The 25,204-nt window shown below is 30.2% G+C and overlaps 3 protein-coding genes and 1 non-coding gene across 4 annotated transcripts; 1 reads left to right on the top strand and 3 right to left on the bottom strand.

The window, feature by feature from the left end:
* Positions 1 to 699: 699 nt before the first annotated feature.
* LOC130961786 (uncharacterized) lies at positions 700 to 5,083 on the bottom strand. Its single transcript, XM_057887794.1, has 5 exons — positions 4,288 to 5,083; positions 3,513 to 3,772; positions 1,749 to 1,956; positions 1,247 to 1,376; positions 700 to 1,155 (listed from the first exon to the last, which is right to left on the bottom strand). Exons 1-5 carry the CDS (start codon positions 4,864 to 4,866, stop codon positions 875 to 877), a joined length of 1,458 nt encoding a protein of 485 aa, XP_057743777.1. The 5' UTR covers positions 4,867 to 5,083; the 3' UTR covers positions 700 to 874.
* Positions 5,084 to 10,883: 5,800 nt separating this feature from the next.
* On the bottom strand, positions 10,884 to 10,965 carry TRNAS-UGA (transfer RNA serine (anticodon UGA)). The gene has a single exon. It is a non-coding gene; the product is annotated as a tRNA-Ser (tRNA).
* Positions 10,966 to 11,505: 540 nt separating this feature from the next.
* Positions 11,506 to 16,067, bottom strand: LOC130960463 (putative E3 ubiquitin-protein ligase RF4). Its single transcript, XM_057885856.1, has 4 exons — positions 15,836 to 16,067; positions 15,395 to 15,437; positions 13,182 to 15,155; positions 11,506 to 12,332 (listed from the first exon to the last, which is right to left on the bottom strand). Exons 3-4 carry the CDS (start codon positions 15,096 to 15,098, stop codon positions 11,781 to 11,783), a joined length of 2,469 nt encoding a protein of 822 aa, XP_057741839.1. The 5' UTR covers positions 15,099 to 15,155; positions 15,395 to 15,437; positions 15,836 to 16,067; the 3' UTR covers positions 11,506 to 11,780.
* Positions 16,068 to 23,202: 7,135 nt separating this feature from the next.
* On the top strand, positions 23,203 to 25,067 carry LOC130960637 (methyl-CpG-binding domain-containing protein 4-like). The gene is made up of 2 exons (XM_057886083.1): positions 23,203 to 23,339; positions 24,414 to 25,067. Exons 1-2 carry the CDS (start codon positions 23,286 to 23,288, stop codon positions 24,903 to 24,905), a joined length of 546 nt encoding a protein of 181 aa, XP_057742066.1. The 5' UTR covers positions 23,203 to 23,285; the 3' UTR covers positions 24,906 to 25,067.
* The last annotated feature ends 137 nt before the right edge of the window (positions 25,068 to 25,204 follow it).

Genomic DNA, 25,204 nt, shown 5'->3' with positions numbered 1-25,204 from the left:
TCCAAGCCCTGCCAAGACCTATATCTATCAATGCCATGTGTTGATATGCTATTGAAGCAGATGAAATTTATAAATCTGTACCAAATAGCATCTGTACTATAGTGCGACCCATTCAATTATTCACTAATATTATTAATGCATAGTTAGTTAGATATCAATAATCCTTGCATAAGAAATAGAATTACTATTGTAGTTAATTCAGATGAAATATATCTTTTTCAACATAAATGGTGGCCTTAATTTATTTGACAGGAGATTTTGCATAGATTGGTTTATTGGTTTGTGATATATTGTAGAAGATATTTATAGTAAAAAAATAATTATATTGTTATAACAAAGTTTAATTATTCTGCAGTAAAAAAATTAGATTATTCTCATATAAATAATTATTTTGTTAAGAAAAATATATAAAACAATATATATAAATATATATGACTTTTTTAGTAAAAAAAAACCCACCAAAAACATTTTATCATGTACAATGTACATATTTTTTTCCGAATTTAGTCAAAATCTTTATTCTTATATATATATATATATATATGCATGGTTTAGTGTCTTTTTAGTGTTCATAGAACATTTTTCTTTTTGTTATTCTAATGTGTGAACATTGTCAAAGAATTCACTCTAAAGACTACTTTTTAAAATGATTAATGAAAAGTTCTAAAAATTTGGAGGGGTAAAAGCAAAAGCCATAGATCACATCTCACACTTATTATTATTATTATTATGCAAAATCTATTTGAAGAACACCATATACAGAAACATAGGACTAGGAAGCACCAACAAAACCAAAACTAACCCCATTTCCAAAATTCAAAAATTCATAACACTAATTCGAACTATACATAAAAAGGAAAGAGAATAAAGCAAATTAATATATCTCTCCATGGTGTGTTTTCCATATACCTTTAGAGGGAGTCTCATGTGTTATTCTTATAACTTTCTGTTTTCTTTCTTGTTTAGTTTTTCTTGTCACATTATTTCCTTCATTATTGCTATTTACTTTCATCACATCAGCTCTCACTATGTGATGATCTGAAGTCCCTTTTGAGGAGAGGACTAAATAGGACCCGGGGACGAACTTGTACGAACAATTCGACGACGATAATATGTAATCGACTCGAGTTCCATACTTGCATGTCCCTTGAACACCTGCATGGTATGAGAACACATGTTGACTTTTGTAAAGTTTAGAAGCTTAAGGGGTTCAACTTTGAAATTTCAAGGAATTTTTTGTGTTTACTTTGGCCTTTGGCAATCACAACGACCGATTCGCATTCTCCGGCGAAGTCCTTAGCATCTGTGTATTGTTTACTTTTGAGATATTTCATCACTTCAACCTTTGGTGTTGGCTTTCCCATCTCTTCATAGTACTGTATACAAAATAAACCAATTTTTTTAAATAGGATTTAGGATTTACGGTTCAGGTGGTGAAACAGGACTAATATCTCACTTAACAATAATCTAACCTAAGAGAAAACCTCAAGAAAGACCCTAAGACCTAATAGTTGAGAGTAATTTTACATGTTTTTAGAAATTTGCTTAAAAATTTTCCTCAACATTTCGCGTTTCTCTATTTTAGAAGTACATAAATTATCTTAAAATTCGTCTCCATATTTTCTAAGCAGCTATGCTTTTTGTCCTCAACATATCCATCGGCTCTGTCTTAGTCTACTAACCAAACCCTACCTTAACGCGAGAAAGCGAAAAGTTAACAAATAAATCAAAGTTTTGGATAGACATACCTTAACAATATCTGTCCATCTTTCTTGGGAGTAATCTGATTCATCCAATGAATTAAGGCCTCCTGCTAAGATGTGAGGCTCATCATTAGATTGAATTATTGCATTTATCTGCTTCATCCTCCAATTCTCATCAAGATGATCAAGGTGAGTACAATAAAAATTGAGTTCACCTACTTGAGGTACATCAATAGTAGCCTTCAAAACATTCCTGCCGCCACGAAATTACCGTTCAAGACATCATTTATACGCCAAAAAATTAGGTGTCAACCAATGCAAAGGTTAAAAAGTACAAGAGTTTAGGCATTAAGATGAGGACCACACTAAAATTAAAAGGAAATAGAGTGGGGTGTCCACAAAGAGTACAAGGATTTAGATCATATTTTCTATTTTCTTATCCCATCATTTTTTCATTGTTTAATAGATACTAGTAATGAGTAAGAAAGAAGAACTTTTAGTTGAAAGTAAGACAAAAATTTCTTGAATTTTGTTATGATGGAACTTAGCAATAATAGGAATAATATTCTATTCTATTCTGAGTTTCTGACTATCCTTTGAAACTAGACAAATTCTAAGTCTAAGTCCAGTTGTATCTTCAAATGGCAGCATTTCCTCAAAGATAATGACAAATTGTACCTAAAATTCATCCATATAAAATTCCTAGATACCATACTTTAAATTAATTTTTATGCAGCTTACAACCCAGCATTGTTGGCATTTGCTACTAGAATCTGAAGTTTACTGAAAAGAAAATGCTGAAGGTTCTCTAGAGAGAAGAAAAAGAAAAAGAAAAAAGGAAAATATTATTTTGATTGATAAATAATGCATCAATACATTCCTTCACAAAATTGCCAAATGCAGTATAAAATAATAAAAAATATTAACTAGTAAGATTTATATTTCCAGAATTATAATATATGAGGTAAAAATACAAAATTTCAAAATTTCTATAAGTTTTACACCATCATTTAATTATATATTTGTATATGTAAAACTTCTTAATATATCAGAATGGTTAAGTCAAATATTTTTTCTAATGCGGTAACATACAATTATATTGTTGACACAATTTTAAACTACTATATTGTTATACACAAAAAGGGGAAAAAAAAAGGTCATCATTAAGCTTTCAATTATATTGTTGACACAATTTTAAAGACCATAGCAAAGAAAACATTTTTTTGTTAAATAATAACATATAAAAGTATGTTAATTAACCTAAAATTTTGATTTCTATAAAACTACCAAACATTTTGCTAAAGCGACCAGCATCAAGAGGTAAAAATACAGGAGTATTAATATTTATAAAAATACTAAGCGTACACAAAAAATCAATTATCACGTATTATTTTAGTTATTTTTAATATGTATCTTGTAATTTAACATATATTTTATGTATAACATGATTGTAATATTTATTATTTACTTTGATGTACTAAACTTGATAAGAAATAATGTCCAAAATTAAATTTAAGAAAAAGATAAATAGGTCTTAGACTTTTTAATTCAAAGACAAATAAATTTCTGACTAATTAAAAATACAAAAATATCCCTCATTTTTTAAAATGCGAGATATCTAAGTTTCTTTATCCAAAATATACGAGAACAAATAAGTCCTAAATGTATCACATTTTGGAAAGTTAGAAGCGTTTTTATATTTTCAATTATTCAAGGAGTTATTTGTCTTCGAGTTAAAACCCAGAACCTATTTGTCGTTTTCTCTAAATTCACCAAAGCAAAATAAAAGGTCTAAAAAAGAAAACAAACCTAAAATCAGAGTGATCAAAGAGGTTGATGGAAGACCAACATTTAATGGGCCATTTGGATAAGACAGCATTTCCAAACTGAGGTGCCCAACTCTCTGCAAACACAAAGTGATCCATTCCCAATGCTTTGGCCAAATCTGAAAGTGGCTTCATCCCATTCTCTTCTTCTGCCTTCACTTCTTGCAAACCCAATATATCAGCACCTACCTCTTTCAGCACCTCCACCACCGTCTTCCTCTGCCACCCGTTTCGCGCCGCAATCTATCTTGCACACATACCAATACAACCATTCAATTGCATAACACTAAATATGTTACATAAATGCCACAATTTTCACAAAATTTAATAATTTATTAATGTACCAATATGTTAGGTGTCCAGGTTTGTGTTTGGATTTTTAAATAGAAAACAAAAACGAAGAGATAAAGATAGACAGATTTTTTTATCCGGACTCCTAAGAATTCCATGAAGCTTTGTATTGGGACAGAAAAAGTGTCTCACATTCTTATCTCTTAAGAAATCCAAACACAGCCTTAAGAACACAGTTTAATGTATGTTCTGGAAATATTTATACAACCGTTATATACTACAATTAGTTATCAAAATTTACTGTTAACATAAAATATATTAAAAAAGTATTTTTTAATGTTTATAACAACTTATGTCGATCTTTAACGTTAAAATTTTGAATTAAAAAAAAAAAGCTTAGAAGGAGTGATTGTAAATTTGTAAATTCTCTTGGACACATGCAATAATTTGTGAGAGCTCACTACCACCTTCTCGTGCTCCGAGAAGCTCGGTTGGCGATTTCTCAGCATGGAGATCTCGTTATCCGGTAAATTAATCGAAACTCTTAGCTTCGATTTCGAAAAGTGGTGTTGTTGCTGTTGTTGATGCTTGTTGCTGATGCAGAGTGCTCTGTTTTCAGAACAGGGTATGTGATGATGAAGGGGAGAGTGAGAATGAGAACGCTTCAGAATGCTCCTCGGTTTCTCGTTCGTTGACTTTGGCCTCGAATTTTGGTCAAAGGGTCTTCGTTGTTTCGAAGCGACGCCGTTTTGGTCGTCAAAGTTCTGAGCTTTCTCTGTTCTCTGAGGTGGAACCGCTGGCGCCATGGAAAACAGTGCGGCGTTGAAGGTTGCGATGCGAATTGGTTTTTCGTGTTTTTGAGTACCCATTTGGGCGTTTTGATCGGAAATGGTGGAAAGATTCGAGCTTGGGTCGTTTTGGGGTTTTGGGTTGTCGTTTTTGGGCTTCTTTGTGATGACTACTTTGCACCTTGAACTACGGCGGCGTAGTGGCCACCACCGGAGGAGGAAGAAGCGGCGGAGCTTGGTATTGAGGAGCTTGAGCATGGTGGAGAAGTGGGTGGTGTTGGGATCATAAGACAATGTTCATTTTGTGTGGTGTTTGTAGTGAGAAGTTGTTGAAGCTGTTTTGTGTTTTTCAATTCTGCCTTTTGTTTGTGTTTTTCATTCCATGGGTTTTTGTGATTGGAAGTGGGAAGAAGAAGAAGGAGAAGAAGAAGAAGAAGTGAGCTTACACTTTATTAGTAAATTTTCAGTTGGAATTTGAAAATAGTTTTATAGATGAAAGTTTCATTTTTTTTAAAGGAAACCTTTTGAAAAGGGCATTGCATTTTGGCAACTCATCCAAATTAATCTATTATTAGAGCAGAGGATCTGAATGGGAGAATAGAAAATACAAAAAGTATAGGTAGAATAAAAATTTTAAATTATGTGAATAACAGATATGTTGGATGTTCAATTTAATAGAGATATGGATAATAATGTATATTATTTTTAATTAGATGGTTATTTCATTTGATTCAATTTACTCATGCACAATTGATAATAGTTGAATGTTCAATTCATTAAGTGTGCAGATGATTATCCTAATTTCTAATATTAAAGTTTATGAGATAATTTGGAGTGGAGTGTTTTTTTACTTTATTGAATCAATTCTAAAATTCATTGTTCACATTGTTTACAAAAGTCATTGTTTACCTAATAAAAACCAACATTATATTTGGACATTTAAAATTTTGACTCTGTAAGTAGACAACAGATAATCTAAACAACGTAAATAATAAACTGAAAATTTAGCCCAATAAATTAAAAAAAAACTCTACCCAAATTATTCAACAAACAAATTTCATTCAATAATTCAAAAATTTTAACTATTTATTATACTCTAACTTACTAAAGCACCAATTTTTCTTCCAAATTCTCTGCCATTGCCGTTGTCGCTTGGTCGCCAACTAGCTCCATTGTCGTCGCTAAAATCCTTCTCATCACTACTAGTTCGTCAACAAGGATCTTCATTAGCGTAACACACGCACCGCCGGACTCCTGCTCGCCGCGGTCGTTTGCTTTTTCTTAAAGAGAAATCAAGGTGTTGCTATGCATTACAATTTTATTTGTCATATTGAAATTTAGAATTTAAAAACAATCACTTAATACAAGACTTACTTGAGGATTGCATCACATAATCCAAAATTACATGAGCAATTTCTATAACCAAAGGAGTTACAAAAGGGGAAGGACATTCTTGGAATTGAATTGGTGCCATTTAGCTTCCTTTATTTTATTCTCAAAAGACTTCTCTTTTCTTTCAATTTCTATTCTCCAAAGGAAATCTACTGAAATAGAAATAGCTGTTAGGGACTACCAACTTTAGCTCAAAACAAAAGAGGGGTGAGAAAAGAAAAAAAGATGAGATGGAAAAAATGTCTATTGCCAATGTCATTTCCCCCAACCACTACAAAATAAAAATATAGAGGGTTAGCTTGGTTTAGATGTTGCTTACACATGCAAAGCTTACTACTAATATAATTTAAATATATAATTTGCATTGAAAATCCAATTGAGCAAACTGGAGGATTGTACAAATACAATGGACACAAATGAAGACACTTTTAGTTATTTGTATACCACCAACTTTGCTCTTAAAGCAGGTAATATCAATTTTATTTTTCCTAGTTTGACTATGATAAACTAACAAGCCAGTGGATAAAATGGAAAGAGCAAAGTGAAATAAGAGTTTAGTTCACATGATAAATTTATTATTAGTAAAAAATTTTAAATTTTTTTATTTAATAAATACAAAATAAATACATTAAAAATTTAAATTTTTAAAATTTTTAATATTTTTTAAATTTATAATCTTAACATGCATCTTAATAGGATACAAGATAAATAAATCTATATAATAATAGTAGTTATAATAATTAATGAGCCAACAACTCTTGGTCCTCATGGGCATGCAAGTGAGGTTATTCTTATTTGGAACTACATTTCACAAGAAAACCGCCGTTCCTATCTCCCATGAATCTACCATTATTACAATTTTACTAATAACCCAAAGCTAATTATGGAGTATATATATATATCATTGAACAATATGTGTGTTGACCATTATAGAGAAAAAAAAATTAAGGTGTTTTTGTTTTAAATATGATTTTGTGTCAGATATTGCTCAGATTAAATGTTGCTCTGTGTTTTTTTTTTTGGCATTTATCATTTTGTATTTTGGTTATTACTAATTAAATACTCAACTAATTGGATTTGAAGAATTGTGACAGTTTTTTAGTAAGAAATTTTTTTTTGGCAGTATCTTATTTTATTACATTTAATGTAATAGTTAAAATATTAAATAATGAGTATATACAAATTGATCTAATGAATATTACATAAGATATTTAGTCTTTAAATAAATTTTTATTATTCTTAGAGAATTACTCTTGTCAAATTAATTGATTTTTTTGTCATTTTTAATTAAAATTTTAATATATATTAAATAAATAAATTCTTAACAAATTTTATTATAAAATAATTAAACTATTAAAAAAATATTTTTATAAAATAAATTAATGCTTTCTAAAATAGTGTAGAGATCAATTTATCTGACCGAAGTAATTCTTGAAGACAAATAAAAATTTATTAACAAACAAAATATCTATTTTAAAAATATTTAAAGACTAATTTAAGTATTTATGATTAAAAAATACTAAAAAAAACTCTTTCTATTGATGTGTAAAATCTTGTGTTCGAATTTAGATCCTCTAAATTTAAATTTATTTTAAAAGATAAGATGAGATCTCTCATTATTAAATATATTTTTTATATATTTTTTAATTTTACCTATAAAATAAATGATGATAAATCATATTTTACATTCTAAAGTGAAATTTAAAATTTAAAAAACATAAATCCTGTTTAGTGATAATTGAAAATCCTATTCAATCTGAGTTGGCGTGGGGACCTCGTCACCTCAACCTTAGAGTTTGGAATGGATCCAAACACCTTTGTATAGGCCAATTCACCTTTCTGTGCCATACTGTTCTTATGTTCAATGTTTTTCCCCCTATTATGTATACTCCTATGACTTAGATTTTTCAGATTTGAAAATTATTCATGAAGATATAAAACATGGGATATAACATCTGCTAGAAGAAGATAAGCCTCTTGTGGTAAATAATTCTTCATACTAACCCTTATGGATACTCATTCTGTTTTATCATCTTAAACTATTTTTGAATTAGACAACAATATATGATACCTATTTTTGAACTGAATAAGCATGGTTCATATTAGGGATATGACAAGAGTGACCATTTGAAGTCCAACATTTTGGAATTCAATATGATTTTAGACGTTATTTTATGTTTGTTAATGTTCAATCTTATAAATTTTACATTTTAAATGTCTAGTATTATCTACCGAGAAGTCTATTTGTATTATTTTAAAATATTATTACGATGAGTTTAATTTTGATATATTGTACAATTATTTAATTATATTTATTCTTTTGAATGATTTCATACGATCAATATAAAAAGTTGTTATTTTTGTTCACATAATATTATATAATTAAACACACGTGTAAAATTATTTACATATTATTATATCAAAATTAAATTCTATTATAATAAACTTATAAATTTTGTAGTAGTGAAAATAAAGTAAGAATCATCTTGTGTTGGTTTGTTTCGTTAAATTATATATATATATAAATACATTTTTGCAAATGAAATTTCATTATCTAGGTCCACAAATTTTTAAGAGAGCCATAATATGGTTTTGGAAGTGACATCTTCTAACAGAAAAATTGAATATTCAAATCCATTTTGAAGCAAAACTACACTATATATACACTTGACTAATTCATGCATAAATTAAAGCTAATGAATAAAAGATATAGGGATTAGGGACATCTATTTCAAAATGTGCCCTACATAACACTAGAGGCACTTTGGCATAGGAATATACATAATTTTCCACTATAATGTAGCACTACTCATCATGTAGTGTCATTTTCTATAGGGAAAGAAGCACAAGAATAAGATTTTTGGAAAGATAAAGACACAAGGAATGGCCTATTCATGATGTATATATATGGCCTCTTCACAATTTGAGTGATTCTAATCCCTAAATTGCACAAAAGTGAAGATGGTACCATAGAAAGTGAAAACCGACACCAATATGTTGACAAATATTGAAGTCAATGCATGATGATCATTGATTTTAATTAGAATAAACAAATATTAGGTAAGGCACCACATGTGTGTTGATATATAGAGTAATAATGTGGCCCTTGCACTGAATTTGGAAGAGAGATAGAGATTAACATGAGACTGAAAAATAAAGATTAAATTAAATTTTTGTATTGTGTTTAATATAAAATATACTTGATTAAATCATATTTTAGTATTATGTTTAATTTAAGATAAAAATAGAGATTAATGGATAAATTTAAATTTTAAAAAATTAAATGAAAATTTTTTTGAGAAAAAATATTATTAAAATTTCAATTTCGTTTCTTTAATCTTTTGTGTTTTTATTCTTTGAAAATATTAAAAAAATAAAATTTTAAATTTAAAAATTAAAATTATCTGACCCACTAAATACAATATTAAATTTTAGTCTTCTAATTTTAACCTCAATCTCTAACAACAAACATTATCTTATAGATTATGATTGAGTGTGTCTTGTGTCAAATGCATTGAGTTGGTATTATTAGAAGCTCACAAAGCAAGGTTTTATTGAATTGACAAATTTCTTTATCCTTATCATTGTCACATTTTTAGACATTACAAGTACTTCTTTTAACCTAATCTCACTATTTCAGGATGTGAATGAGTCTAGTAGGTCCTTTTTTGCATGGTAAAATAATAATCATTCATTTATTCTACCCAATTTGTGGTCACTCACTATTCAATAATCAATATCAATAAATATGAAAACGATTGGAGGAGTCAATTGAAGCTTCTCTTCTATAAGTGTTTTCTTTTTTCACTCTTAATAATGACCATGATTATGAGTCTTATAAAACTACCTAAGCAAGTGTTTAAAACGGTATTTTTATTAGAAATGTTTATTTAACTTCTGAATATGTACACATTCGGTAAGGAGTATTTCATCCCTTGTTAATTAAATAAATATTAGTTTTTTTATTTTTTATATTTTATATTAGCAGTCTAGATTTAAGATTTAAAAATTAAGATATAAAATTTAGAATTTATAGTTTAAGATTTAGAATTTAGAGTGTTTTATTGTTTGTTTTTTTTAATCTTTAATACGTTAATTTTAAAAAAATACTTCACTTTTTACTTTTATTTTAGAGTGCATTAACATTTGCAATAGACATTCAAAAGTATTTGACTAATCTAATTATATATTGAAAATTGTTGGCGATCATAGTTTGAAAACCTTAGATAATCATAATTTTTTTAGCTTTTGTTTGAATTTATTAATTATTGTTGGAATAAATACTTAATAATATTATATGTAATAAGTATATAATTGTAAATATTATACATTTAAAATTATAAATATTAAATAACATAACATAACTTTACATTATTGTCTTCTCAGCATTATTCTTATATATTTTAGTGACTGGAACACAAAACTCATCATTTATTATTTCATTTACTACAATGGCTGATCTAAAAGGCTCTTCGTTCCAAAATAAATAAAATCACTATTTTTTATAGTGTTGATGATACATTATTACTGGAAGACAGGTAATTGAGCACCCCAAGTTGACAGCATTGATGAGCATATACATTGAAGATTTAAGAGAGTGCCATTAATGGCTATCACAGATACTATTATTTAGTTAGTTAGGCAGTTAGATGTGAACAATTTTACATTTTACTACTTTATCTCATTCTTGAATTTTCCTCTTAACTCTCTGATTATCGTGAATTCGTGATTCTCAAATGGTATAAGAGAGTTTTAACTTTTAAGAACTCATTAAGTCACAACAAAAAGAATATATTTAATTACATAAAGAAGAAAAATAGTAGCAATGAATTTTACAAGTCTTATTAGAGCAAATATTAACTGAAAAATAAATTAATTAAAAACGTCGACAGCAGGGTTCGAACCTGCGCGGGCGAAGCCCAACAGATTTCAAGTCTGTCTCCTTAACCACTCGGACATATCGACTGTTGTTAAATTTGACAACTTAAAATATTTATAAACTAATAAAGATTTCAGCAAGGATAAATTATTATACACTAAATGAAAGAACAGTTTGATACTTTGATGATCAAATTGAAACATGTATTTAAGTTGGAAAAGAAGAATGTGTCTTTATCTACATAAGTTTAGAAATGTTTCATGATTTTTTTGTACTCTTCACATTCAGAATCAGATTCCACAACCCACACCTTTAGCTACACATACACATACCCCACATCACCACTGTTGTTTTATCCGAAACACAATCCATGTTTCTTATGTGAAACATTTTATAAGATTGTGAGGAAAGATAGTTGTTTGTATTGATTCAAGTGAAAATTTTCATGAATGAGTCCAAGTGTACTTTCCAACCAATTTTAACCTTAACCAAACATATCAATAACCCATTTTTCAAGAATATATGAGGAGTGGAGGACTACCTGAATCAAAAGAAACTAGAGCAGAGTTGGAAAATCCAACACGCCAGGCATGTAAAAATGCTTGAACAAACTGATCTGAGCCTTTGTCATATTGAAATTCATTGGAGACCGATTATATTTATAAATGTAAAAGCATAAAAAAGGGACTTTACATCTAACTGCCTCTATGGAGTTAGGGCAGTTCTTTCTTTCTCTATGCTGTTTTTTGTCTGTGTTTTTGGAAACAGGGAAACACATCATGTATGAACTATGAACTATGAACTGCTTGAAACTCAAAAGTCAGAACCAAATTAATAAATGGAGCAGGGACACGGAATGCCATGATGATTAAATGAACTTCAAATGTCTGGCAAAACAGAGCTACGCCCTCGAATGTCCGGCAAATCTTGCATGAATCCTCCGTTGGATTGGGGTCCTACATGAAGGGCAATCCTTCATCCCTTGCTTCTCGTGGAGTTCGTTGCAGTCTTGACAAACAACCTGGTGTGCGCACGGCAGAAAAACCACTGACATCTCGTCTGATAGGCACATGACACACTCCTGCTCTCGCCTCAAGCTTCCGGTAGACATTTTATCTCGATTGCTAACCATCGTTTGGGACGCATTAGATTTCTTGTTCTCCTTCACCGTAAGAGTATTTTTGCTGGTTCTGGAGAACTTGTCATTTTTACCATCAACACCCCTGCGAAGAGCTGCTATTTGTTCAGACTCGGATTTTATTTTTAACTCGATCAACTCTTTCTCAAGCCTTGCAATATCATCCACATATTTCTGCATATCATTAGCTGCCCTTTTTCTAATAGTATCCTCTTCAGATTTGATGTGCGCTTCGAGTTGTTGTCTTTCCTTTCTAATGGATGCTGCCTGTGCAAGGAGTTTTTCTTTCACAGCTCTCTCTTGTTCCAGTCTACCCTGTAAGGTTTACAACAATTATAGGCCAATCAAGTACCAAATATGAAAAATGAGAACAAGGATAACAAAAATCTTGCTATTTAAATAAGGTAATTGTCCGGTGGTAAGCACATCGTCTTTTCATGTCGAAGGCACAGGTTTGATTCCCGTAAGGGATGGATATTCTTTCCCGGCCATTTACCGGGAACTGCAAGGTTACAAGGTTCCCAGGAAACAACCTTCCCTTTGTTTGTAAAGTAGGTCCTTCTTTTTATATAACTAATTAGAGTTGACATAAAATGGATCACCAAAGACTTACCTGATGAATGATTCAATCCCCTCTCACCACTATTGTAACACATTAATTAAAAAGTAAAAAATCTTACTTCAGTTTCAAGCATGATTGGATCAAATCATCAAATAGACCAAGAAACTTAAACTAACCCTACATTTCACATGGTAACAAATATGCCCCTTGAATTCAGAGCCACTCCAAAAGAATTCAGAACCCCTTGAACTCAATTTAATGGAAGATAACATTTTAAGGGGCCTAACAATGAAAATTACAGCTGAAGACTGAAGGAAAAACCTTCAGGTAGCATTAGCTTATAGCACCTCACCCATGTTTCTAGTACAAAACTATAAATTCCAAGCATCTATACATAAATTAAAAATTGATTAGTTTCATTGTGAAAAGGAGGTCAACATAAAGTATCCATGTCAGTTTAAGGAGCCTGTGCATTAATTCCGGTTTGGTGATAAGGTTAGTTAGATTGTCAGGCTAATAGATTTCATAACAAACCAAGCACAGTGAAATCAATGTAGACAAAGATAGTAAATATGCTGCGTTTCTTACTCAAAGGCACATACCTCAATGTTGGCTAGAAGATTTTTCTCCTTGTGTAGCACTTGTAGTAGGTTAGATAAACTGTGCTTCTCTCCATCAAGCTCATCTCGAAGTAAACCATTTTGGCTCTCCCATGATTGAAGCTGTTTAAGAACAATCTGCTCTCTCTCAAGTGCTTGTCGATGGCTTGTCATCGACTTTAGAACCCACAACTTCGCATCATCCAATTCCTTCTTCAGCGAAGCGTTCTCTGCCTCTAGCTCAACTGCAGCAGAAGTAGCATGCTCAATTTGCTTTCTAGTATTCTCCATGGCATTCTCCATCTCAGAGATTCTCTTCACTGCATTCTCCTCCAAAAGTTTCTGATCTTTTTTATATAGGTCGGCTTCTTGCTTCTCCTTCCTAAGAGCTTTAAGCTCACTCTGCACTTTTCCGAGCCTCTCAGTAACTTGCATAACTTTTTGTTTTGTCCAGTTGTTCCAGCTTTGCATCCCAAACTGCAATTCTTGCACGCGAGCTATTAACATCAAAGTTAGTTCATCCTTTTCATCTCTTGGCACATACTTACCCAAAGACTCATCATAAGGAATACCGGCACAGAAATCAAGAATCTTTTGATTGTCAGTGGAACTAGGTTCAGACTTAGGCTTGGATGTAGTGTCTGACACTGTAGTAGAATTGACTACAGTAGAAGCAGATGTTGCATCCTTTGTAGGTAATGTTCCGGTGTTACCTCTTCCATTTGAAGTAGAGGAACTATTGGTCGAAACACAGCATGCTGCATCAGCTGAGTGAACTCCTTTTGTGCTTGTTGAATTTGAGGAACCACACTTCATTTGCTGATTAGGAATTTCAGATGGTTGCTTGATTCTTTTTTCAACAACCAAACTACTTACACTTGTAAGCTTCCCTGATTTAAAACCACCTTTTCCACAAGCCCTGTAAGCTTTCTCCATATGAAGGAACTTCTGCCTAAGTGCTACTATTTCTTTTCTGTTATGGCGCTTGGAACTAGACCCGGGTTTAGATTCCTTAGCAGGACCCACTGAAGTTCCTGTGGATTTCTCTGTAGTGACCAGCAAAGAAGCATTCCCCTTATGAAGCTTTCCCCCTTCTGAAACAAGAAGACTTTGACTGTTCGGGGTATTCTGGAAACTTCCGAACTTAGGTGCTTCAGACTTGTTCTGGTGACTATGGGGCAATTCCTTTGGGACAGTTGGCTCAATAATTATGTCAGATTCAGAGATTTGAACCTCTGGCTTTGACTGGGGAACAGAAGAACCAGAAGAGCTTTCCCCATTCTGAACAACACCACTCGGGCGATCTTCTGCTGAACAGGCTAGTGAGATGTTCAAGTCACACATCAACAAAAGCCACATTGCTTCGCCAGCTGTTAAGGACGGTCTAACTTCGCGAAGTACACTGATCATCTCCAACATGGTGTAGTACAGCAAATGCTGAAAATTTTCAAACACGACATCCGAACCAGCAACATCTTTTCCCTTAAGAATATTCACTGTATCTTGTACAATATTTGAGACAGGGTCTCCTTCCTCTATGTATAAGGCTCTCCTTGAAATGGACATGTGAGCCACCTCTTCACCATATCCTAATTCAACAATCTGCTTGATTGCAGCATGAAAAACAGCTTGCAAATTAGACAACAGTAATTCCTCAAGCTGGTTTGCAATAGGATCATTCCAATCCACAAGCTCGTTCATACGCATTTCTGATTCTACTCTATACAAATCTGATACTACCTCAGATGGATTAGTACCATTTAAGCTTTGTGGAAGCTCCGACGGTAATTCATACCGAGGGAACTCAATCAAAGATGTGGGGGCACTGGCAACAGCTACGGAAGGATGAACCGATTTTCGCTTGTTCTTACACCCTTGATCCTGCTTATTCTCACCACTGGAATCAACCGCTTTATCCATTTCACTAACAACTAGATTAAACCCCGCAGAATCCTTATCTGCCTAACAATCCTCTATCTACAAATAGAGAGCCACATGTCAAATTTGAAAAGCTATGAACCCAAAAAGGTTGAAGAAACTGATTGTGGGGTTCGAGGGAATCCAAAAAGAAAATAGGAACACAGTAAAATTGGGAGAACAAGCACAGAGGACTAACGCCAATAACAATAGAACCACTTCAATCAGCATCAGACCATTAAAAAAAAAGATTAAAGTTAAGTAAACATATAAAAAAAGAACCCAAAGAGAAATCATACCTTTGCTAAGAACTGAAGCGTTGAACCCAAAATGAGAAATCTCCTGCATCAAGAACTCAAAAGTCAGAAGAAAAGAAACAAAAAAAATTAAAAAAGCGCTTGTTAGAACTAACACACATAAAAACAAACACCTTCTGAGCAATGCTTACATCAAAGCCAACACAGAATGCAAGCATGAAAGACAAGTGTAACCACATGCCAATAGAACACTGACACAACATTTCCCAGAAAAAACAAAATAAAATTAACCGATTCAAGAATCAAAGAGAAAAATCACTGAATTACTTTTTTTTTATATAACAAAAGTTAAATAAATAAAAAAACATCAAAATGAAAACGAGTTAACGCCCCCCACATTGAGGAGAAAATCACAGAAAAGGTCAAAACCTTTAATTTGAAGATTCATAAGAAAAGGAACCAAAAATAACAACAAAATCGTACCCTGAAACAGCAAATAATGTTTGCATCCGTCACAGCTATGAAAACGTTGATACCCAAATAATAATAATAATAATAATAATAATAAAAGATGGGTTCTTTCTTGCTGGGTGATTCTTGTTCTGGTGGTTGAAGGAATCAGAGTGGCGAGTTTTGGTTTTCTGAGTTTGCGTTTTTGTGTTGTGGTGTCTGCTACTCACTCACTCACTCACTCACACTCTCTTTGGGTTTTGGGTTTTGGAGTGGCAAATGAAAGGTCCACTCTGCATTTATATATATAAACTTGTAAATATTTAATTAATAGTATAATCAAATATGGATGAATGATTAATTTATTTATGTAAATAACGAATAAGTAATAAAAAAAATCTAATACTTTCTCGTCAAAATAAATGATATAATATTAATTACTATTAAATATCATGGAGCAGTGAAAAAACAAAAAAGAAATTAAAAGGTATTCTAATATTAATTTTTTTCCCTTACTAGGATTTTGACTTATTAATAGCATAAATAATTTCATATTGTAATTCAATCAAGTTTATTATTTTAAGAATAATATTATATATCCAACTCTTTTTATTAATTAATCAAGTCTAATTAAATTGATATTTTTTATAAAAATCAGTTATGACTAATATTATTTTTAATTTTATTATTTAATTTAATTAAATTAGATTCATACAAAATTTTGGATAAATAACATTACTCTTATTTTAAATAAATATTTAAGTCTATAAGAAAATAATACTTTTACTAACATAAAATATTTTCATAAAATAAAAATAAAAGTTTAATTATTCTTTTAGTCTTTACAAATTTACTAAATTTTAAATTAATTTTTTATCGTTCAAAAAGATTGTAATTAAATTTTTGTATTAAATAAAAAATTGTGATTAGATCAATATTAATTTTTTTAAAAAATAATGCAATAATTCTAAAATATTATATATTCTTAACATAAAATAATTTGCAGAAATCTAAGTAAAAATTATTATCTAATATAAAAATCTAATTATTAATTTTTAAATTATAAAAATTTGACTAAAAATTTAATAAAATTATAAGAACCTAATGAATAATAAAACTTGAATTAAATCATACTAATAGTCCGTTTTTCTTTTGTATAATAAAATGCAATAGTACACTTATTTTGGAAGGAATAGTGTTAAGGAAATTAATCATGTTATATATATATACAAAAAATTATCTATTCATTTATATAAAATATACAATTTATATTAAAAATTAATTAAATATTTTTTTATGATACTATTTAATAATTTATTATTAATTAATAAATTACTATATACAAAAAATAAAATTAAAATTTTTAATATTTATTTAAATAAATTAAAAATTAATTATTAGATTAACTTAAATTAATTATATATTTTTTTTGGTGACTGAAATTAATTATATATATATATATATATATATATATATATATATATATATTAGGAATGATTTAGTATTTTTTTTTTTTAACTCACTTAGCAATTTTAGAAGGTAAGAGGGTATGTAGAGTGTAGTGCGGCTATTGGGCAACGGTCATTGGTTTAGGCTTTAGCTACCACTCTATGAATAAGTCATACATATAAACCTACTAATATCTTTTAAGTAAAAAAAATTGATAAAGTAATAAAATAATAGTTAATTTTTTAAAAATTAAAATAATAGAATATATATTTTATAAAAATTATAAAATTAATAATAATTACTTTTTTATTTTAAAATATCTAAATTGCACATAAACCATATTTTTTTGGCATTTATAGTTTTATATAGCCACCTTAGCTAGGTGGGAATTCCATTCACCAACCCTAATTTCTTTGATACTACCACAACCAATTTCTATGCCAATGTATGGAAAGATTATTGAGATCTGACTCCTGCAAAAGATAGGAAAATATAAAAATGACAAGTTAGATAAGTACATTTAATTAATTAAGAATTTTTATTGTATGTAATATAAGATTTTCTAAATGATGTATTTTTTTTCTTTGTTATATGTTTTTATCTTTTTATGTATTTTAGAGGAGTCGAATACAAATTATTTGGTAACAATAAAACATCGTGTATAAAAAAGAAGTAATATTATACAATATCAAATTATTTCCAAATTTGATAAAATTTTAGACATTTAATTTATTATAAAATGTCTTAATTAATAAAATTTACAATACGTACAATTTATGCAAAAGTATAACCATATAAATATGCCAAAATTACCCCATATATATATGATATATAACAGTCCCGTTTTTTTTTAATTAATTCAACATTGACCAAAATTATGTTTTCCTGTTGGGTAGTGCTAGGGAGCCAATGGCTTAAGTGTACAATGTGTACAATGGGCTAAATTTTTGGTCCATGAATAAAATGAACATCACCATACTAGCTAGAATAACCATCCGATACCAAGAATAACCATCCGGATACCAAGGATAATAAACATCTCAATCCGATACCAAGAATAACCATCCGGATACCAAGGATAATAAACATCTCAATAAAAAATTAAACTGATTTTGGGGTTCACCAAGGATCGAATTTTTGACCTTTCGAATCTAGAACTCTAATACCATATCTGAAACCACTCATCCCAAAAACGTAACCTGACAGGACAATATAACACTAATGGTCATATCTCTAATACTTCTTAAACCTCCATTGTACACATTGTACGCTTAGGCCATTGGCTCCCTAAACTTTTTCTTTCCTGTTTTGTTGCTAACCTGAAATTCAAGGTGGGTTGGTAACTGCAACATAAAAATCCAAATCGCGTGTGTGAATATCTAAGCTTAAAAAGAAAGATTATTGATATGATACACTCAAAATAAATAAATAAATAAATAACAATGTCTCAGTGCATTGTATTCAGCATTGAACCTTAAAATAAATTGCCAATTTTTCAACGTTATATTCCTCTTATTATGTCCTGAAAATTAAAACCTCATTAGTATTTCTTTATGTGCCAACACTTATAATTTAATTTAACTTTAATATAGTGTTAGGAGAAATATTATCTTTATATACCAATTACCATTCAATCATATTTCTCACAAACTAAAAAATATTTTTTAGGAAAGTTATCAATTTATTTTTTTTTTATAATGATTGCAATCATGTGTTAGCTTTTCTTATCTCTTAATTTTTTATTTTATTTTATTCTGATATCCCCTCCATTTCAAACACACTATCAACAGCTGAAAAGTTTATTCTGAATAAACACAATTAGACTATTAAGAAAATACACTTGAATTGAGATTAAAAGTACCCCTAGTTATATTAGGCTTATATAACATCTAATGTTACAATGATTGGTTGGTGCACCACATAATCTCAAGCATACATGTTATAAACAAAATGCAAGATCTAGGTATAGTTACTAGGAACCCAAAATGGAAGCAGCCAAGCAGGCAACAAATATAGGAATATTCCTTTTGCAAAGTTGGTGTTGATAACACTATAGAGACTAGTAGAGAGTATAGAGGATGAAGCTCCTCTTAAATAAGCTTTGAAAGTTCGAAATTGGTCTTATACATACAGTAATTTATTGGTTAATAATAAATTCTTAAATAGAATTTCGATTCACAATAAATTAATCTTTAATTTGTCAACAAGAATAAAAATAGACTGAATTAAGCCGAACTTTGTTTTTGACGAATTTAGCACATGTTATAAATAGATGACTTTAGCCTAGACCTGTTATTTTTTATAGTTTTTTTTTTTAAACAAACTCGAGTTTCGTCTATTTAAAATCTGACAAGCTCACGAGCCTATTTAAAAAGTCTATTTCATGAATTAAAACTAAAAAAAATACACTTAAAATATAAATGGACATTAAATGCATTCTAAAATTTATAATTCATAATTTGTAAAAAATAATTCATTTATATATTAATCATTAATTACATATTATAATCATATTTACGATCTACAATTTTTTTTTAACAAAAAAAGCTACCATCTTAACTAGTCTTAATTATTGATTTTTTTGTGTTGTGTTTAATATAAATAAAATTAAAAATAATTTATTTTTACAAAAAAATCTTGACGAATTGTGGCAATGAGTTTTGTAGACTTTTTTAAGTCTAACATTCTTAACTAATAGGCTTTTCAAAAAATCTAAAAATAACCTATTTAATAAAACGAGTCGAACTTAAATTTGAGGGCTCATGTTTATCACATCACATCTCACCATGGCATCAACAATGTTATTGGCATTCCGCTGAATAAGATCAATGCTAGTCTTTCATCTCCACTTAAGATTTTCTGGATTTTGCTAACCAAATTCTTGCCCAAGCAATGAGCACCTATATTTACATCACTAATCAAATTAAAGGCTTTCAAGCAATTAATTTCGCAAACAACTTTTCTATGACCAGCCTCCCAGGATAATAATAATCCCTGCTAGATCGCAAATAACTCACATATGAGTAACTCGTTTAAAGGAGAGTTTTCATGCAACCTCTTAATAAAAAAACCATCCAAATATTTAATAACAGATCAAAATTCTGTCTCATTATTATCATAAAAAATTTGCATCATAATTTACCTTAACCAAATCTTTAGAAGAAGTGACCCATCTAAGTAAAGCTGATGAAGTGAGCAATATAAAGTAGCTTTTTAAAAAAATATTACAAATTTCATTATTTAAAATATAGATAAGTATCATCACTTTATCAACAAACTAGGCTTCATTGAAATTGAACACATTATTATTCTCATCCCTTTAAATTCACTTATCCACTAAATGCAAGTAAAAAATAAGAACACATTGGTACTCTAAAATTTATTAATCCAAAAAACTAGATCCAAGTGCTGCAGATCAAAATTTAATTTCTTCTAAATGTTTTTGGCCTTTTGTCAGTTCCTAAAGCAATGCAGAACGATTTTCAACGCGGACTAACACCTCATGCAAAGATTGGAGGTTGCAAGGTTTCTCTTAAATCTAAATTGAGCAATGCTAGGAGACAGCAACATTTGTGATTGGTAACCATCAACTAGCCATCAATGATAATTTGATGATGTGAGATTGGTGTGAGATTTCATCCAATGATTCACCTTTCTTTGCTGGTTATATATGCTGGTCAAAATGCAATAAAATTACTGCCTATCTAAATTTAGTAGTTAAACCACACTATGAAGACGAAGCCAATTTTCATGCTTATCGCAATTGAACTTGCAATTATTTAACCACTTGTATCCAATGCTAGATGACTATGAATTCAAAGTTAAAGAAGCTCATCTTCAGCCCATCAAATACTTAAAATTGGGGGTTATTCAATCTATATGGGATATCTAGAATTGAGAGTTGTCCAATATACTGAATACAAAAAAATTAAAGGCATCAAGGCTCTGCTTAAAGTTCTAAGATAGTGGGTAACAACATCAGCCAAATTTCACATATCATCTTTCCAGAGGTTGCTAATACAAAGTTCTATATTCGACATATGCGCACAATTTGGTTTCTCTGCTATAGTACTATCTCCTCTTGAGTTGTCAACCAAAAAGACGGTTGGAATAGGCCAATATTTAAAGTGTGAAATTCCTTCGTCATATTAGATGAAAAAAAATTATTTTGGTTCTTATTGTATTTTGCTTGCAAAAGTGACGCTCAAAATTTGTATGAATCAATGGTGAAGTTAGACTAAATTTTAGAAAGAGACAAAAATTAATTTTATAATATAAAAAAATTAAACTAAATATTTAAAGAGAATTAAATTAAAATTTTTATATATTTTATAAAGAAAAATAAAAATTTAGGAGCCATTGCTTCCCTTGTCTGACATGAGATTCTGTTTTTTGTCTGGGTAATATAAAATTTGTCCATCTAACTTGCCTAAAAGAGATAAATTAGTTCAAATTGGATCTCTAATTCCCAAATCTTTCAAATTTTGGGACTCACCACAATTTTTCAATTGGTAAGGTTCATGCGCCTCGAGTACATTTTACCTTCTCCAGTTTTTTTAACACTTGAGAAAATGAAATGTAATCTCTCACCTTTAATCTTATAAAGGGTTATATTTAACATTGTACACCATTTAATTTTTTTCACTGGAGAGGATCCACTCCCCATTAAAAATATCTTGTTCGTTGATCAGACAAACAAAAAATTTGTATTTTAATAGGTTTTTCTAAAAATATTGACTTTTGCACAGCCTTCATAACTGAGTTCTGGGAAGTGTGTATTGGTTTGGAGACAGCAAAGACGCTGGATTTTTCAAAAGTGTGGGTGGAATGCGATTCAAAAGCCGTGGTGGAGAGCATTTTGAGTCACAATGAGAATACGGGTTCGGGCTCAGCGCTATATCATAGAATAAGGAGACTAGAAAATTAGATTCATACATATCTATTGAAAAGCGAATAGATGTGCGGATTGTCTTGCACTCTTGCTACCCATAGCCTCGAACAGAACTTGGAGATTAGGCTGCGTTTGTTTCTGATAACAGGACAAGACATTAATAACAGGATAGGACAAGACACTGATGGACAGAGGCATGTTTTCGTATTCTGTTTAGTGATAAACTAGAACAAATTATGAAAATCTAATTTATTCTAATTTTTTTTCATTCAAAAATTTTGAGATGAATAATATAATAATAAAAAATATAATTATGAAAAATTAACAAAAATAATGAAAAAAGAATGAAAAATAAGTTGTATCCCATATTAGTGTCCATGTGTCCTTTCTGTCAGGATTGATACAAAATACACTAATTCAGTGTCTCTGGACACACTGTCTTTGACCATATCTCCTCTGCCAAACATAATTTCTAAATGCAGCCTTAGATACTGGAACTCACCTCCATCCTTACTTTTTTTTTTTAATCAAGCATATTGGACAACCCCAATCATAGACATTAAGCCCATGCTTCAAATACCTATACAACACACTGACACACACTACCATGAGTACTATGAGTTCTTAAACAACATCCAACCTCAGCTGGAATTTGAATCTGATGCACTTCCTAACAAGACAAACATAATTGCCACTAAACCAAGCCTTGCGGTGCACCTCCACCCTTACTTAGTTTCATAGTTGTTGATGATGTATTTAGATTTAGAGCTCCTATGCCTCGTAATATAACCTTTTTAGTTTTCCTTTATCTTGGGCCTTTGTCCCTCAATCTACTAAAAAAAAGTTTAAAACATTTTATATAATTATTTTGATTGTATTAATATTTTTGGTTGTTTATTATATAATTAATATAAAAATAGTTAAAATTTGCTGCATTACATAACTAAACGTATGTTTAAAACTATTTTATTTGGATAATTTATTAAAATTAAATTTTAAAATATTACAGAAAAAAACATATTAATTATTAGAATATGGTTTTCATTCTTATTATCCCGCACACTGGTGAATTAGATAACTTATTAGTGGGGAGAGGTATTGAGAAGCCAAGAAAATTTTGGGTGAATCTGTTCCTCTGAATGAATGACGGGAGCTCAAGAAAACTCTCACTCCAAAACCCCATCTACTTCCACTAAGGTTTAAAATTTTTTTTATCTCCCCCTCGCAATTTCTCTTATTAGTTTCCGATACTCATTCTCTAATTTCTTAGGGTTTTATGTTTCGCTCTCCTGCGATACCCAAAATTTCAAACTCTCACTGATGATTCATTTTATTTCCCTTCAGTTTACATGGATTCAAAGTGAAAAATTGCATTTCTTTTCATCAATGTTGTTAATTGTTCTTGTGAGTGATTCATGTGTGTGTGATCAATATGGGTATGAATCTGCCTTTTTCTTTTTTCCTTTTTTTTGGCTGAATTTTGCTGATGAATATGCTGTTTTGAATGTGCTTATAATAGGATAGAAAATTAATGAGGAACAAATTGTTTGATATAATTACATTCCGCTGAATTTGAATGAGCAATAGATATAGATTGTTCTGCTGCTGTTTCATATGGGTAGTTAGTTCATACCAGAATTTTTTTAACCAAAAGAAAAACAGCTTTTGTCATAGAAATGTAGTTTGATAGCATAGATTGAAAATTGATATGAAATAGTGCATATTTGTAAGGCTGAAATACTGATTGATTTTGTGAAAGAAAAATTAAAAACAATCAAAATCTGTTTATTTTTATGTTTTCACTTTCACTTTACAATAATTTTGAAAACAAAAAATAATACTAGAAGTGAAAACAAGAAAGGAAAACAGAAGCTGGATTCTTAACTTATGGATGAAGTATATTGTTTGTCCTAACGTTTGTGATTTTTTTTCAAAAATACCCATCACATTTAATTTCATTCAATTTTGTTCCTAACGTTTTCAATTCATTCAATTTTGTCCTAACGTTTCGATTTTTGTCAAAACTACCCCAAGAAGTTTTCAATTTTATCCCTAATGTTTTACATGTAATTGACGTCTAATGGTAATTGACACAAATAAAAAACGTTTGGAACAAAATTGAATGGAACTAAACGTTAGGGGTATTTTTGAAAAAAATCACATACGTTAGTGACAAAACACATACTTTACCCCTTAAAACTTATTAATGGATGTTAATCGTGGAATTGAAATGATTGATGATTTTAAACTGTTGGTAAATTTTTATGACAGAGATCAGGATCAAGCCTTGGTTCAGTTGATGAGTATGCTGCACAATGCAAGAATTGCATGAAATGGAGAGTGATTGATACTCAGGAAGAGTTTGAGGAGATTCGAAGCAAATTCATTGATGAACCATTTTATTGCAGTAAAAGGGGCAAGTCCTGTGATGACCCTGCTGATTTGGAATATGATTCAACTCGGACATGGGTCATGGACAAACCTAACCTCCCTAAGGCTCCAGAAGGTTTCAGGAGAACCTTGGTGCTGAGAAAAGATTACTCTAAGTTGGATGCTTACTACATCACTCCGACAGGGAAAAAGCTAAGAACCCGCAATGAAATTGCCGGGTATCTGAAAGATCATCCGGAACACAAAGGCGTATCTGTTACAGATTTTGATTTTTCATCCCCAAAGGTAATGCAAGACACCGTCCCGGAGTATTTTGAGCAGAAGGATTCAGCTACCAAAAGGCCTAAGGTGGTAGTCAAAGATGAAGCTTGAGAAATATCATGCTAGTTTGCATGCTGTAATAGATGGTGATTATGGTTTTTTTGATGTTATTGTAACTTTTTTGGTGACAGCATTTCAATATATTAGGATTAACCAACACCAGTAGTGCACATAGACAACTTATGATTTGTCTCGCTTATTTTTATTATTAAAAAAAAGAGTTTAATTACTCTGTTGGTCTTTATAATTTTGTGAAATCTTCAATTAGGTTCTTAGACTTTTTTTCCTTTTAATTGGGTTTTTAAAGCAATTTTTTTTTTTCAATTAGGTCCCTCTTAGCAGTAATTGAT

Source organism: Arachis stenosperma, chromosome 2 (genome assembly GCF_014773155.1).
Source record: "Arachis stenosperma cultivar V10309 chromosome 2, arast.V10309.gnm1.PFL2, whole genome shotgun sequence".
NCBI classification, from domain to species: Eukaryota; Viridiplantae; Streptophyta; class Magnoliopsida; order Fabales; family Fabaceae; genus Arachis; species Arachis stenosperma.
Note: the sequence above shows the minus strand (reverse complement) of the source record. Positions and strands in the feature narration are given on the sequence as shown.

Coding starts and splice junctions, on each gene's coding strand:
- LOC130961786 (XM_057887794.1), bottom strand. CDS start 4,866: ATGCTCAAGCTCCTCAATACCAAGCTCCGCCGCTTCTTCCTCCTCCGG. Junction 1,957..3,512: donor TTTGATCACTCTGATTTTAG/GTTTGTTTTCTT, acceptor TCGTGGCGGCAG/GAATGTTTTGAAGGCTACTA. Junction 1,377..1,748: donor GATGGACAGATATTGTTAAG/GTATGTCTATCC, acceptor TTTTGTATACAG/TACTATGAAGAGATGGGAAA.
- LOC130960463 (XM_057885856.1), bottom strand. CDS start 15,098: ATGGATAAAGCGGTTGATTCCAGTGGTGAGAATAAGCAGGATCAAGGG. Junction 12,333..13,181: donor ATCTTCTAGCCAACATTGAG/GTATGTGCCTTT, acceptor TAAACCTTACAG/GGTAGACTGGAACAAGAGAG.
- LOC130960637 (XM_057886083.1), top strand. CDS start 23,286: ATGACGGGAGCTCAAGAAAACTCTCACTCCAAAACCCCATCTACTTCC. Junction 23,340..24,413: donor CCCCATCTACTTCCACTAAG/GTTTAAAATTTT, acceptor TTTTTATGACAG/AGATCAGGATCAAGCCTTGG.